General features: G+C 37.8%; 1 protein-coding gene across 1 annotated transcript in view; it reads right to left on the bottom strand.

Moving 5' to 3' along the window:
• The window catches only part of glcci1a (glucocorticoid induced 1a), a 35,901-nt gene that overhangs the window by 9,567 nt on the left and 10,252 nt on the right, over positions 1-16,082 (bottom strand). Inside the window, exons 2-3 of the mRNA XM_079590417.1 lie at positions 10,929-11,080; positions 529-618 (exon numbers count right to left, since the gene is read on the bottom strand). Of these exons, the coding sequence (XP_079446543.1) occupies positions 529-618; positions 10,929-11,080 (242 nt within the window). The remainder of the gene's footprint in view (positions 1-528; positions 619-10,928; positions 11,081-16,082) is intronic.

Below are 16,082 nucleotides of genomic sequence, written 5' to 3'. Positions count from 1 at the left end.
AAAGCCATAAATTGGCAGAAGGGGGATAATGGTTGTTGCAGAGAGGGGAAGTTGATTGTTAAAGGGGAGATAGTCTTATCTCACTGTACCCTGAATCGTCAGGGTGGGGCTGAGCGCTCGTGATAAGGCTGACTTTGCTGCGGCTAGCGCTAGCAATAACACGACGTGCAGCGCCGGAAGTCTGAAGCCACACAGGAAGTTATATATAGCAGCGGGTGCAGGAGGAGACGGATGGGTCGTCGTGACTGGCAGTCTTGTAGAGAGCTGTGTAACGGGGGTTTTATTTCCACCGCCTGGCTGCTTCGCTGGCCACACAGGATGAGATCATCGCAAATGCAGAAGTGCAATGCTCATCAGTTTCAGGACAGTGAGAGCTCTGTTAATAGCTGTTAGTGTGATTGCACTTTCTTGTTCTCCAAACCCAAGGGGAAAAAACTACACAGCTGCGTGTGCAAGACGCACATAGTATTTCACTGTTAAAAGGGAGTGTGTTTTGCGCTACTGGTGTAAGTGCATGTGTGTGTGTACCTCTTTAAGATGGTCAGAGCTGCCCCAGGATGCTGAGCGCTGGTGTGTGCTCTTTTTCTCTTCGGTCTCGTCACTCCAACATCCAGGAGTCTGAAACACAAAATGCACTTTTGACTATGGTGAGGATTTTATATTGTTTTTATCTAAAGCTAGTTCTAATTAATACAGACTAACTTCATATTTTTATAATATATATATATATATATCTTATAAATGCATATTGATATAAATATACACAATCATTCAAAAGTTTGGTGTAAGTATTTATTATTTTTTGAAAGTCTCCTGTGCACCCCAAGGCTGCATTAAAAAAAGAAAATTACCCCATTACTCCAGTGTCACATGATTCTTCAAAAATCATTCTAATATGCTGCTTTGGCTTCTCAAGAAACATTTCTTACTTACTATTATCAATGTTGACAAAACAGTTGTGCTGCTTTAATTTTTTTCAGGGTTCTTTGAAGAACAGAAAGTTCAAAAGAACAGCATTTATTTTAAATAGAAATATTTTGTAAATGTATAAATGTGTTTGATGTCCCCTTTGACCAATTATTAAATGCTGTTTTTGTTTCTTTCAAAACATAAATAAAATCTTGACTTTTGAGCGACAGCGTACACTTTACTTACTTTCTTTATACATAATTTTTACCTTTGGCGGTCCCATAGAGAAGTTTAGAAAGATTTAGTTAACTTCTGGGGACAATTTCCCCCCCAAATTGTAGCCAAGTAAACACACTCGCACACCGATAAATCACATGCCCATGCTTCATCCTCCTGACCCACTATTTCACACCAAAATCACAAAGGCAGCATTGTTCCTGCAAACGGTTCCTCAATAAATGGTCACCTACATTCCTTTCAAAAACAACATTCTCTGTTACTATAGGAAAGTCTGCAGGCACACGTGGTGTGATGTGATGTGTGCACTCAGGTATGTTATTTGTTTAGTCAGCCCACCATGCAGCACACACACTGTAAAATGTGAAGAGCACATAAATGAGACCCTGAAGTGTCAATCCAGTGTGATTAGCAGCATATTATGCAAAAAAAGTATATCATAAGCTGATGTCCACCGATATCTTCCTATTTTATACCTCAAATGGTGACTGTACAATTGAACTTTTTGTTCATCGGCCGTCGGTGAGAGAGGGAACTCTGATTGGCTGTTCAGTTTAGCGAACGAGTCAGTGCATGAGAATAAGAGCAAAAGTGACAAAAGCAAGCACAGAAGTCATGACGGCACAGACAGAAGGCTATTCTAATTTTACTTGAGCATTCCACTGCGCACATATTTTAATAATAACATGAGGGGAGTGGAATAAAGAACGTGATCAGCGTGATTGATATTCAAAACTGTAAGCACGCGCCGCTTTGTTTGTGGTTTGTGTACCTGCAGTCTTAATTTCGCTTTCCCTTTTTGAATGACGAATAAAGACAAATACAGCTGTTTAAATACAGTTATCTCCTTTACACGCTAGCTGACAGTCGCCTATCGTCCTTTCGGTGTGTTCAAGCACCGATTTTTTTCCCCAACGCAAGCAACGGGAGGCGACAACACAGTCGGCTTTCATCAGAGCTAGTTCCTTGGCGTCGGTTTGGTGTGTCCCTACCTTAATGCGCATACTCGACGACTATTCATTTAGTTGCACTTGCACATAGCACTGAATAACTTCCTGTCTTTGTCACTGGAGAAAAAGATAAAGAAACACAAAATTGGCCAACATGTAGATTTTACATGTAGAAAGTAGGCTACTTTATGTGGCCATACCAATGTAAATGTGACTTTCAAACTATTTATAAACAGAGATTTTTCCAGAGGAACTGGAGACAACAATAAATACAAGAGGTAAACACAAACCACAATTTTGAATACACTACTATACACTACTAGTTTTCAAATACACTACTATTCACAATTTTGTGGTCAGCAAGATTTTTTCCATCAAACTTTTAAATGGTAGTATATACAGAATATCAATCACCATTCATTATGCCATGGAGTCATCGCTGTCAGTTACAACATGCTTTAAAAAAAAGAAAAAGAGAAGCTAAACAAGATTAAAAATCTCAATAGCTCAGTTAAACAGCACAACTATCTTCATGATACTTTTGGTTTTTTTTAAGGGCTTCCTGTAGACCAATAGATGTGGTGGAAATGTGTATGTGTACCTTGTGAAAAACAGAGGAAATATATTTTCTAGTGAAAGATGAAAATGGCTCTCTTGAGCATACATTGCCTCTATGGGACTGCCTGGAGCTGCTGCTGTGGAGAGAGGAAGATTCATGCCCAGTAAAACCCCTGCGTTCATCAGCCAAACAGACGTCACACTTCAAAGCCTGGCCTTTGGAAACAGATCGACACTAGAAGGCCTGAAGGAAAAGAGGCTTTGAAAGCCTCGGTTTTTTCTTTCTGTTATTCAAATTCTTTTAAAGGATATACATTAATTATTATTTTTTTCTTTTGTTTGTGAAACACAAAATGGTTTTGTGCACACATAATTTTTTACATACTTTACATTATTGCAGCACCTCTATTCCTAGTCTGTCTGAAATGTTCTGATTGTCCAGCTGACCCTGTGGGATGTGATTGGCCAAACACCTCAAGCGTGTGTCGGAAATGTAACAACCCTTCCCAATATCATGAGTTTCAGATTCCAAGGCTTCTAAAGCAATTGCAAACACAAAAAATATGAGAAAAATGGGAACTGCCCCATTTTTCTCAAGAGTAGTCTTTGTATATAGATGGCATTGTACTCTCCCAGTTTCAGGAAGCTGTTCTCCGTAAAATGCAGTGACAAGCAATTTTTTAGGTTGTATTGATCAGGAACAGCATTATAAAGAAATCTTACCCATGACTCCTAATTTCATCCATTTTTGGAAGGCCAAACAAAGGGGTTTTGCTTTTGCATTGAAACAAATAGCGTCTCCACGACATGGAAACAACAATACAATTCACTGAAGCGTCGCCTTCTTTCTTTGTGTATGCCTTTGGATGGGCATTATGCTAATATTTCTAATTGTGGCATACATGTTTACATGTTTGCAGAAGTAATATCGGGACTTCGATCGAGGAGTTTTAGGCAGAGCAATGATCTCTGTTAGAATAAATCCCTTTTGTGGGAGACTATGGGTTTTGTAACTTTGCAGATCTTATACATGCACAAACCGATATTTAATTGTATGTAACTTTTTAATTGTATGGAAAAGAACCGTGTAAATATGCAACAAAACCTCTCCTTGTTTCATGATAGAAAGAAAGTCATATTTGGAGTAACATGATGGTGATTACATTTTTTGGGGTGAACTATCCCTTTAAGAAAAGGGATGCAGGCTTTTGGTTATTCCGAGAGTAGAACATCCCAAAGTCACCGCTGTTCACCTGATCTGACTGTGTTACTGCAGAGGAAAGCAGCACTGAATCACTGTAACAAAGGGGACGAGGGGTTAAACCCAAGACACGGTTCAATAATGAAGTGGAAAAAAATCTGAATCCCAACAGAGCTGCCGCACTAATCTATAAAGCTTTTGTCATTGCATCAAACTTTAAAGACAAGCTAACATGAGAGTTGTTTGTAGTTCTTTGACACCAGTGAGTAATAAAGGGTGAGACTTGAGATGGCCTGTCCTGGTAACACCCAGGCTTTGGCAAGTGAACATAATTATTGCACGTTTTTAAACCAACTTGTTATACAAAGAATATATAAAGAACTTCTTGCATGAAATTTCACACCAAGGAAATATAGTAAGCACAAAAATAATTCAGTATCTCGGTGTCAGTAAGCAGAGCAGAGCCGCAGAGAGTGTGTGGCCTCCGTTGCCATGCAGCAGTGAAAACAGGATGCGGGGGTCATGTGACGCGCTGCAACTCCTCCGCTGCTCTCACAAGTCCAAATGGACCACAACACCTGACCTCTGACCCTTCATTCACTCACTGCATGTGTAAAAGGGGCCATATTTTGATCTTTTGTAGCATTATAGTGCTCTTATAATGTCACTCAAGGCTTGCACAAGAAAGAGTCGTAATAGTTTACATTACATCATTTTCCACCCTTTGATACTTTTTTAGAGTTAGGAGACTGAAGGCTAAACAAGAAGTTTTTGCTTGTGTATCTTTAAGCTCCTATTTGTAAATGACCTCTGTTATGATTGGCTAACCTCTGTGAAATGAATATCAGCACTCTGTCACTCATGTTGCATTCAAATTGCCAATTCTCATTAAAAATGAATGCATTCTGGTCAATTTGTTGCTGTAAATTGTTATCAGCATGAATGTCCTTTAAAGTTACATCACAGCTGTGTTATTTTAGGATTATTTACATTACTATACTATATTTATAATTAGCTTTTATTTTTATGTTTCCAGCTTTCATTTTAATTTTAGTAATTTTGCTATGTGCTTTTTGTAATTTATTTAATTATTTTTAGATACATTTTTATTTAAGTTTTAGTCATTTATTACTTTAACCTATTTTATTTCAGTTAGTTGCGAAGACAACATTTAAAATATTTAATCTATTTATATTTTATTTTACTTCAGCTTTTTTTTATTAACTAAATATTTGTAATAGTTTTAGTTAACGGTACAATATGTAAGAATTTTGTAATAAAATATCCAAAAATCACTTGCACAGTGTGATATATTTCCTGCAGTTGTGTACTTACAATATCCCAAAAGTTCCCAAAGATTTTTAATTTCAGAGAAATTCCAATTTTAAATAATTGTCCGTCCCAGAATCCCTGTTCACTTGTCGCCTGTCAATGACGTTATATCCGCATTATCTCTGGTTTCAGCTCGTAGTACTGCCATAGTAACCATGGCGACAGAGGTGGACAACTGCGTAGTGCGTAACGTCTAGCTGCACGCTGTTGTTGTTTCGTTCAAACATTATGGACCATGGCAAGCAGACTTTGTGACAAAAGGAGAACTAAAACGAGGATCAATATCAGCGTGGCGTTTTCGAGTTCCCGAGACCTCCACGTCCGTGACATACTTCGACTTGACAGAGCTCTTATAAGTACTTTATTAGACAGGTGAGCAAATGTACATAAAACTAATCAATGTTATATAGTTCTACATGATGAAATGTAATATGATCTGTATGTTATTCTAATATTGATCTAGCTTACTGCTAGTCTCATACAGCCAACAAACTAACACATAGAATAACATTCTAACTTTCAACACATCCAAATGCAGTTTAGTGTGATAGTGTAGAGCAAGTGAAACAGCGCTGCGTCACCTCAAGTTTAATTCGTCTAATAAACTGACCTGTGTGAGTAGTAATTCAGCACTTGCTGGTAGTTCGGTAGAATGACATTTCCTTATTCCTTTATATCCGCGGGATTCGCGTGTGGCGCTGATATCTGTCTCTTATTAGCAATCTTTAACAATAACAACACAGCATCACAGCAATGTCTTAAAGAGATAAAAATTAATTTCTGTCATTTAAATCACCCACATGTTGTTCTTTCCGTCTGCTGGAGATCACAAATCTCATTTGAGCTTGTGTTCAATGTACAAGTGGATGCGCCTTATTTGGCGTCACTGACTGCAAATGCTATTGGTTCTTATGGGTCATGTGACCAACCACAGCATGACATGTTTAAAAATGCAAATACAAATTACATTTGAGAGTTATAGCAAAGTGGAGGTTTGTGAATAATTACTTACATTTTGGTTGGTCACTAACAAAAAAACTATCATGTGACTTCAAAAGAGTCAAAATATTGTGTATGAGACACTTCGTGAACACTATGGTGTTCTTTTTAAAGCTGAGTAGTACATGAGAACTACATGGAACTACATGAGATTGAACGTTCACCCAAAAATGAAATTTACTCAAACCACAAATAAAGTTCCAACAGAATTACAGAATAGCGTCTGGTTTACAAAGAACGTGTGTTTTTTACTTTTAACAAGATGCGGGTAGTGGAATGGATAAAAACTGCATGGTCTCAAGACGCGTTTTTTAAAAGTTGAACTTCTTTTAACTTGAGTTAAAGCTACACTGTGTAACTTTTTTAGTTTATTCTTAGCTAAAAACACTTAGTTCTTTCAAAAATATATGTGCTCATTAATGTATATTTACTTCGTTCAAGTAATAAAGTATTCTCGTGAGTGTATAATATGCCATTGAAAATACATACGGGTGAGGCGTTCGAATGTCGGCCGCCATGTTGCCCCTCCATCTTAAAAGTACATTAGCCAAAGAGGGACATACCCATTAATTCAAGCTTCGCCAAGTTTCGCGTCTCCGCAATTCACTGGCACCGGCCCTGTTTTTATTTTTCCCTTTCCCTCTACCTCTACCTCGCCCCTCCGTCACATCAGCTGCTGATCTCTGCTCACGGAGAAAATGATATAGCCTACAATGTAAATGTTGCCTTACGCTAGTGATGTCGTACAATATACAGAATAACGATAGCACTGATAAAAGTTACTTTACTAAGATTAGCTTGCATTCGTCTGGGAACCTGATAGCTGATGTTAGCAATGAAATGGTAAAACAATAACTAAAACATAAAACTATTATTCATTTTACATAGATGTCATAACTTATATGTTAACTGACAAATTAAATTACTGCAAATTATAATAGTTTTCTAAAGTAACCTCATCACTTGAAGGAATACTCATGGACGAGGTCGAACTGGAAGCCATGTTAATCTTGGACTACATTGGCCACCGTAGGAGTTAAAACTAAATCGGAATTGAGAGGAACAGAAACTAATATTCACTGGATGGTCATATACCTTTTCACCGCTAGATGGGGGTAAAAAAATCACACAGTGTAGCTTTAACTTTAACTTTTAACTTTCTTTTAACTTTAACTTAACTTTTAACTCGCCACGTTTTTAGAATGCTGTGTCACGCACGAGCTTCTGCAAAATACGCGAGACATGAGCGCAATGGATAAAGATGTCCATCTATTGCGTGTTTACATTGAAAATCAGTCAAAAAGTAGTGCAGTGAAAAAAAACTTAAAAACATTCTGTGTGAACATATTGAACAAATGCACACTGTAGTCGTCTTTCAAACACTAGGGGTTAACAGTGGAGGCCGTTAACACGGGGAACGGCATTCTTGTGGCATCTCGTCTTTCTGAGCGGATATATGACACTCGGTGCATGCTGAAGCACACAATAAGAGGCACGGCAGAGTCATTACCTTTAGACACACTGCACTCCTGGAGGTGCCAAATCTCACCTTCAGTGTAGCAGCAGATGGTGGGTGGAACTGTGGGATTGTGGTGATTGTGTTCCGCCTGATACACCTGCTGACATTTGAGGGCAAATCAGCACCTGACCATAGGACAGGTGTGCGTGAGGTACGTTGTGTTCTCTGTAGGGACATGCCATAGTAATCGACTAGTCAAAGAGGCTACTTGCTCTGTAACTAACACCTCAAATTGACTGATTACGCTTGACCTGCAACTAACCTCATCCACGTATGCACACAGGGCTTGACTATAAGGGCTGTATGATGACAGTGTGAAAGACACTCAGGACAGTTGACGAAATGGTTGAACAGTCAACGCTGCTTCGTCACAATTTTTTTTTCATTTGCACGTTTTAGGTCTAGTCAATTTTAAAAAAGTGATTTTAAACCATTAAAGTCCAAGAAGTTACAAGTCAGAATTCAGTTCACTATTCTTTTAGCGCACATGAAACGCTAATACTGAATTGAGTTCTTTGAAAAATTATGTCAAAATGCGTGCCTTAAGTAAATGTAAACAATTGAGAAAGAAAATGTATGTGTCAGTATATTGGATTCATGCATTAGATCTGTGACAGCGGCCTAATATTCCTGCTGCTGACTGTCATTAATGCTAATCAAAGAACAAAAGAAAAAGCGAAATCACTCATTTCTATTGACTGAATAACTTTAATAAATGATTAATCTATATTTCATTTATACAGAATGATGCAGTGCTTTCTTATATTTGATTATTCAAAATCTATACCTGAATGCCACTGATAGACCTACCTGAAAAACTTAAAGCACTGTTTATTTCATTTGTATCACTGTTCTATTTTATTTATTTGTGCTATTGCTTGTAATGTGTTTATTTGTTCTTAATTTATTCTGACTGTTTGCTTATTTGTTAGGCTAGTAGTTTTTGTTGTTGAATCGAGCATTTCTAAATATCTGTTATCATAACCTTATTTATTAGAATACAAGGTTGTACAAATGAAAGCAATAACTGCTTTATTTTACTGCTTTATTTATTTTTAGTGAAAATTTTGACAGGGCGAGTACAAATGTGAACCCCTGGCCTGACCGGGCCAGTCGAAAAAAAATCTTAGCGTTGAGCCCTGGCACATTAGAAAAACGGAGAAGATGTGTTTCCAAACCTAGTAAGTGAACTACTCGGATGTAAAAGCTGATTCTGTCCACTTAAAAAACTTGTTCTAAGGCAGCATTGAATGTATCCTTGCATGCAATCCCAGAATGCATAGTAATGAGCTGGGTGAAAAGGTATCACTAAAAACTACTTAAATTTAGTAAAAAAACTAAAGTTTATTAGATTATCATGTTGTTAGCTTGGCAATAGGGTTGCCCCATGCACCGGTTTCCTGTGGAATCGGGCTGCTTTTAAAGTGTGCCACTGGTAGATTTTTTTTTTCCCCCAGCAGGTTTTTTGACATTGCTCTGACAAAATGCTTGTATCAAATGATTTCACTCTACCTAATTAATCTTCTAATAATTATAGAACTGTGCTAGATAATGAGAGAGAGAGTAAGGAGATTTTTGTGAACGAGGGCACCGGCATGTGTGTCCGGCTATTTTCACTTCCAAGCTAACAGATTGGTGTGCGTTCCTATTCTATGGCACATGATACATCAAAACCTGTCAATCTGAGCGATCAAACCAATCCAAGCTTGCTCCAGCTGTACAACAGTGTCCAATTGGTCTCTACACATCGTCCCTACCCACTAAACCAACCCATCACACCGGAGATCCAGTTTCCATTGGTTGAACTTTCAAATGACGTTGGAAAACACTGCGTCATGACCGCATTCTTTGCCAAGCGATCGGATTCCTAAACTTACAGCTTTAGCCAAGCAGCATGTCATGTCACTGTGATCTACGCATTGACTTATGTTGTGTTTGGGCTCGTTCGAGGCCACCTGCTCTAAATAAAGATATGTGATCTACTATGGTTTACTAATGTATTGCGAAGTTACAAACAACAACGCGCCGCAAAAGCATCATGAGTAGCTATACGGTTTACATGTGGGTCGGTGGTGCTTTTTCATACAAATACTTGGTATAGTTTGGTAGTTGAGACCTTTTCAATGATTTATGACAAGTCTATCTGTAAAATAACTGCTTTTCATGAAAATGAGATCTGTAAAATCATCGAACATATGATGATTTTACAGATCTCATTTTCATGTAAAGCAGTTATTTTTACATAGCTAATGTCATTTTTACATTACTACTGAAACAAATATGCTTGTATTTTGCTAGTTGAGACCTTTTCAACGATTTATGACAAGTCTATCTGTTATGTTTGATGATTTTACAGATCTTATTTTCATGTAAAACAGTTATTTTTTCATGTTATGAAAATAGATCACTTCTAATATGTCAGCAAATTTAAAAGCAATTGTTAAGTGATGGTCATATATCATATATTCACTGTAAAGCCAAGCTTCTAAGCTTTAAAACAACACTTATTTTGTGTTGGTTAAGCAAGTGGTTGTTAAGTAAAGTAATAACTTAGTAGCACTCGCTGTTTCGGATTAATGAGGTTACGGTTGACGATTAATCGATCGTTCATTTAAACAGTGATCGATTATGGGAATTTATGTAAATGAGTCTGACATCCCAAGTAGGTAGTAGATGGCAAGGCAGCCCATGTCCATTAATAAACCACTGAATACTCAAACTCCACTACAGTCACAACTGGCGATCATTACAGCCTCTGATAAAGTATTACAGTCTCTGAGTGATTTCTGCAATTCAGCTGTGGGTCAAATACCAGACCCAATGTGTAAGCTGCGAAAGTCTTGGTTCCCAGTCTGTGGTTAATGGTTTATTTAATGCCAATAACAGTTTCATGCCAAATGCTAAAGATAACTACAGTTTACAACCCTGCAGTTCTTTTAAAGTTTCCACGCATTTTGACCGATGAATGATTTAAAAATAATGTATAGCCTAATGTTAAAATTACGTTAAAAAACAGTTAGTGTTTAAACTTATTGAGAATCATCAGTTGGTTACAGCTCACAGAAATCCCAGAAAATGGTCCAAAGTAACACAGCAAACATGCGAAAACCCAGAATAACGATGTATCTGTAAAAGCGGTCAACCTAACGTTTGCAAACACACCTGAACACACAGGTTTTGAAGCCAGAGTTAGATTTGGAGCACAGTGGGTGAAAGTGCCTACCTGCGTGGACTTGTCTTTCATGCAAGAGGGGTTGTGCAGGTGGGATTCACGTGGCCACTGCCCTATCAGGTAGGGCCCGGTGATAGCACCCAAAGAGGAAGTCCGTCTGATAGAACCTGAGCTCCACACCTGTTGCGACTTTGACCTCTCAACTGCCATAAGGAACAAACAGAAAGAGAAACAGATGGGTGATGAGCAGACGGACTGGGGATGCAGCAGCCCTAAAGTTATTACCCTACAAACTGCTGCCTGTTTACTAGGGCTGCAACTAATGATTATTTTGATAATCGATTAATCTGATGGAGAAAAAAAAAAACAATTTAAAATATTTTACATTAAAAAAATATCTTAATTAAAATGAATTTTTTTTATTAAATATTTGAATTCATTATTTTAAACAATATAATTCCACATCCTACCCAATTCTGTTTTCAAAACTATGTGTAATATTAAGCCTATTAAAACAAATATAGTGAATATATTTATGTAGGCTATGCTGTACATTATAAGCAAAAAAGGGTTAATATACAATCTAAACCTAAAAACAACTGATTGCTTACTATCTTAAATCAGAAAATAAAACAACTACCGGTAAATAAAAAAAACTATAATAAACAAAAACAAAAGTACAAAATGTTAATATACGAGGCAAGAAAAACACATTCATAAATCACTCGTATGAACAGACATAGTATTTATATTACATTAATGGACTATTCCAACAAAAGTGCCATAGAAAAAACATTTTCGGGTGAACTATCCCTTTACAAAGCTGCATAATTGACCATTCGCAGGGAGCTTGATTGACAGGTGATCTGACCAATCATACTTCGCCCGACAAAGCAGTCAGGAGAGTTAGTAGATTACCGGTAACATGGGAGGATTTGAACATGAAAAACGGAGTGTAATGACGCCTTTCCGGGGTTAAAACAACATTCCTTCTTGTGTTCATTCATGTTGATACTATAAATTAACTAGAACTAGAGCTTTAACTGATGCTCTACAGCGATCTGTCAGACACATTAAAGAGCCACAAAACGGTATTTATTGTTTACATTTCTTTTAAAAAATGAACAAATTAGAAAGGTGAGACTTTGTTTAATATCAAAAGTAACCTGGTCTGTCCTGTCTGTCAGTGTCTTGGTCAGTGTCCTCTCTGCTCCGCAATGTATTTTTCACTGCGTGAGAACATGGTGGGGCGTGAGAGTGGCGTAGCTTGTCGGACATAGCAACAGTAACTAAAGGGGGCGGGTCTTTGCGAACGGTCAATTATACTACCTAGATTTCGGAAAAATATCTCATCAGTCCATTCTGCTCATATTCCATCTACCGTAGATGTAGACTGGTGCTCAGAAGCAGGTTAACTTGTTTGCACTTTGCATTTAAGCAGAACATCACTCCTTAATGCATTTGATAAAAAAAAAAACTCATACAAATCCCTCATCCCACAAAGATGGAGGGGAACTGGGTCAAGGGCACATGAACTTTTCTAATCAGCGATAGTCAGAGCGTGACATCTTCCTACAGCAGAGATGACAATATTTACTCCTCTCTGTGGCACTATGAATACATCATCAGATCCATGGATCATCTTTATGGCTTTCAGAAGACTAACTCCGGTATCTGTGTATACAAGGCAGTTGTAGGCAAACTGCTCTCATGTCTTTATGAAAAGCAGAGCCATGGGAAGTAAATGCAATGCCCTGGTGTTGAGTTCAGGTCAAGATTATTAACATTCACCAATAAACTCTACATCTACATTTGTGACCTGTTGATCAGAAACTTCCAGGCTAGTCCTCCATTTTGCAATTTCGAATTTTATCACGTTTATGTGCAACTGTGCAAAGTGTGCACCCTCACCCCGCACATCAAAAGTGACTTTTGACAGAAGTCAAGTTTAAGAGAGAACTCAACACATTAAATGTGAGAAAACACTGTGACCCAAGCCGACGTGTGCTTATTTTACAGCTACAGTATCGGTTCACGCAATAGGCTGTTTTAAGCCTGATGACATCTCACTTGGTTGCAGGTTGCCAAAAGCTGTTCACACCTCCCTCAATTATATTATCATCACTCCTGTGTTTGCACGGTGTGAAGCCCACATCAGACGAGCAAAGCGAGCATCAAGTGAAACCAACAGAGAGAGTAGCGATACAAACTCAAAGGAGATGAGAGATCCATTGTTAGTAGATGAGCGAATGTCAGAGCAAGTTTGCAAAATGTAAACCACGTGTTTTCAGATATGCGGTGTAAATAATTAGATCTAAGGTACTAAGCAGGATTCAGAGAATGGGATTAGGACTTAAAGACAAACGTGTGTGTATACGAGAGACGCTGTGGACACGGATAGTGTACTGTTGCTATGGTGATGAACAGGGTCGTTCAAAGAAAAGCTTATGGATTATACAGTCCATTAGAAGACCATATTTAGACTGGGCCCTTATCTCACTGTGTGCTTTTTAGGAAGTGCCTAAATAGAGACTGACTCACTGTAAAATGTAGGTTAAATCATCTCAAACTACAATATAAAAGGGTTTTATTAAACAGCAATCATACAGAATTTTGTTTTAGTATCATATTTGTAATTGTTGCAAAGTGCACTGCTATAAAGATGACATTCATTGAGAAAAATCATATGGGTTACACTTTTTTACATCTTTAATTAGTAATAGTAACTCACAATATCATGATTTAGCAAATCATATGCATATTATATTGGATTTTCATGACATGCATGTGAATGCACATTAAAGGAAATCAGGTTGCCATGAAGAAATATTAACCTGAATAAACAAAAGAGTGCACTGACAATTATGCATTTACAGTAGGACAAATGTTGATTTTAAATGCACATTTTGTTTGCTTTTAGACTCTTTGGCAATTGACAGCATGTTGACAGCTTAATTTGCCTTTAACTAATGTCATGTAATAATGTTTGTTTGTTCTTAATTTAAGGTATTATAAAGTTGTATCAATCATTTTAGTATTGAATACATATGAAGGGAGGAAAGCTCTCTCTATTCAGATAGATGGGAAAAGCTAAAGAGAGGGAGTGCATGACAAATATCAGGTTAAGTACGATGTTGTAAAACAAGCTTATGCTGAGTTCCAATATCAAAGTTTGGCTCTGACATCTGGACTCAGGCCAGATATACCAGTGCAGTGCATTCACAAGTTCTTTTATAGATATAAAAACAACCTTGCTGAGATCCGTGTTAACAAAGGAACAGACCTGTCACCAGTCCTAAACACTTGATTCATCGAGTTGAAATGACAAAATACTATGATGTTCAAAATATATACAGCAGTACGACATTGATGTTTGAGCACTGAAGACTGAAAGATTCAAAACTACTACGGTGGTTAAAAGTTCTACAACAAACACAGCTTTTATTGAAACAGTAAGTTGGGGTGAGACATATGAAGAGGTTTGTCATTTTGTAGCAATTTTAGTTTGTCATAGCCTGGCAAAACCTTGACTTGCTAGGCTAGTAAGAGGCAGTTGGCACCTTTGTATTTTTGTTATACAAAAAATGCATAGAATTGGTTTTATCTGCATTTAAAATATTATTTTACCAACATTTAGGAGTTTTCTAGTGTTTAAGAAAATGTTCAAGCTTATTTTAAAAGGGATAGTTCACTCAAAAATGAACATTATGTCATGATTTACTCAACCTTATGTCATTCCAAATCGGTGTGATTTTAGATTAGTCCTCAACAACCCAAAAAGGCTCATTCACACACTACATATTAAGCTATGCTTCTTTACAGGTGCCATAGTTCAACATGTTTTAGCATGTGTGCTAACTGTCAGACCACAGCTCCAACCTGAAAGTGTATTTTTAGCCAAACTGTGCAGTGCATTTAGAAATGCACACACTACAAAAACCTAAAGCTTAGTTATGGCCTGGCATTAATTTACTAAAAGAAATGCTTCTCACACATGTGCTTTGTGGCAATAACAGCTATGCTTATTTGCACGTCAAGTTGGTATTGTTAAACATGAGGGGGCCGAGGTTGACTTGGTGCGCAGTTTGACTTGCCCAAATGTTGCTCAGTGAGTGTGGAAGGCATTTGCTCATGGAGCCCTGGCATTGGAATGCTTCCTCTCAGCCTGTTTTGCAGTTTCCTGAGAGCAGATGGAAAGGCAGGGCAGGTTTATGCCAAGAACCGTTTCAGGAGAGCACACTGACACCCCCACAGCAGGGCAGGGCGGACAGATTGAGAGATTGAAAGAGAGATTTCTTCATGTCATCCTTCCCTTTAACCACTTTAGAGCTGCAACTAACAACCATTTTGTTAACCTATGTTAATTATTTATATTATTTATTTGATTAATCAATTAATTAGGTATTTCAGGTGCTGGTCATATAATTAGAATATCATCAAAAAATTGATTTATTTCAAGAATTCTAATATAGAATTCAAATTCTATTAAACTAATATATTAGATAGACTCATTACATGCAAAGTGCTATTTCAAGCCTTTATTTGTTAGAATTTTGATGATTATGGCTTACAGCTTATGAAACCCACAAAATCAAAATCCCAGAAAATTAGAATATTACATGAAATCACACAGTAATTACACAGTAATACCATGGTCATTGAACCAGGTTTTGGTTATGTTGGCAGTGTGGGCAGGTGCAAATCCTGCTGGAAAATGAAGGAAGCATGAAGTGCTCTGAAAATGTCCTGGTAGACGGCTGCGTTGACTCTGGATTTAATAAAGCACAATGGACCAAAGTCCTCTTTTCTGATGAGAGCAAATTGTGCATCTCATTTGGAAATCGCGGTCCCAGAGTCTGGAGGAAGAGAAAGGGGAGGCACAGAATCCACGTTGCTTGAAGTCCAGTGTGAAGTTTCCACAGTCAGTGATGGTTTGGGGTGCCATGTCATCTGCTGGTGTTGGTCCACTGTGTTTTCTGAGGTCCAAGGTCAACGCAGCCATCTACCAGGAAGTTTTAGAGCACTTCATGCTTCCTGCTGCTGACCAACTTTATGGAGATGCAGATTTCATTTTCCAACAGGACTTGGCACCTGCACACAGTGCCAAAGCTACCAGTACCTGGTTTAAGGACCATGGTATCCCTGTTCTTAATTGTCCAGCAAACTCGCCTGACCTTAACCCTATAGAAAATCTATAGGGTATTG

Source organism: Phoxinus phoxinus (assembly GCF_949152265.1).
Source record: "Phoxinus phoxinus genome assembly, chromosome: 19".
NCBI lineage: Eukaryota > Metazoa > Chordata > Actinopteri > Cypriniformes > Leuciscidae > Phoxinus > Phoxinus phoxinus.
This window is presented reverse-complemented; position numbering and strand designations above follow the sequence as displayed.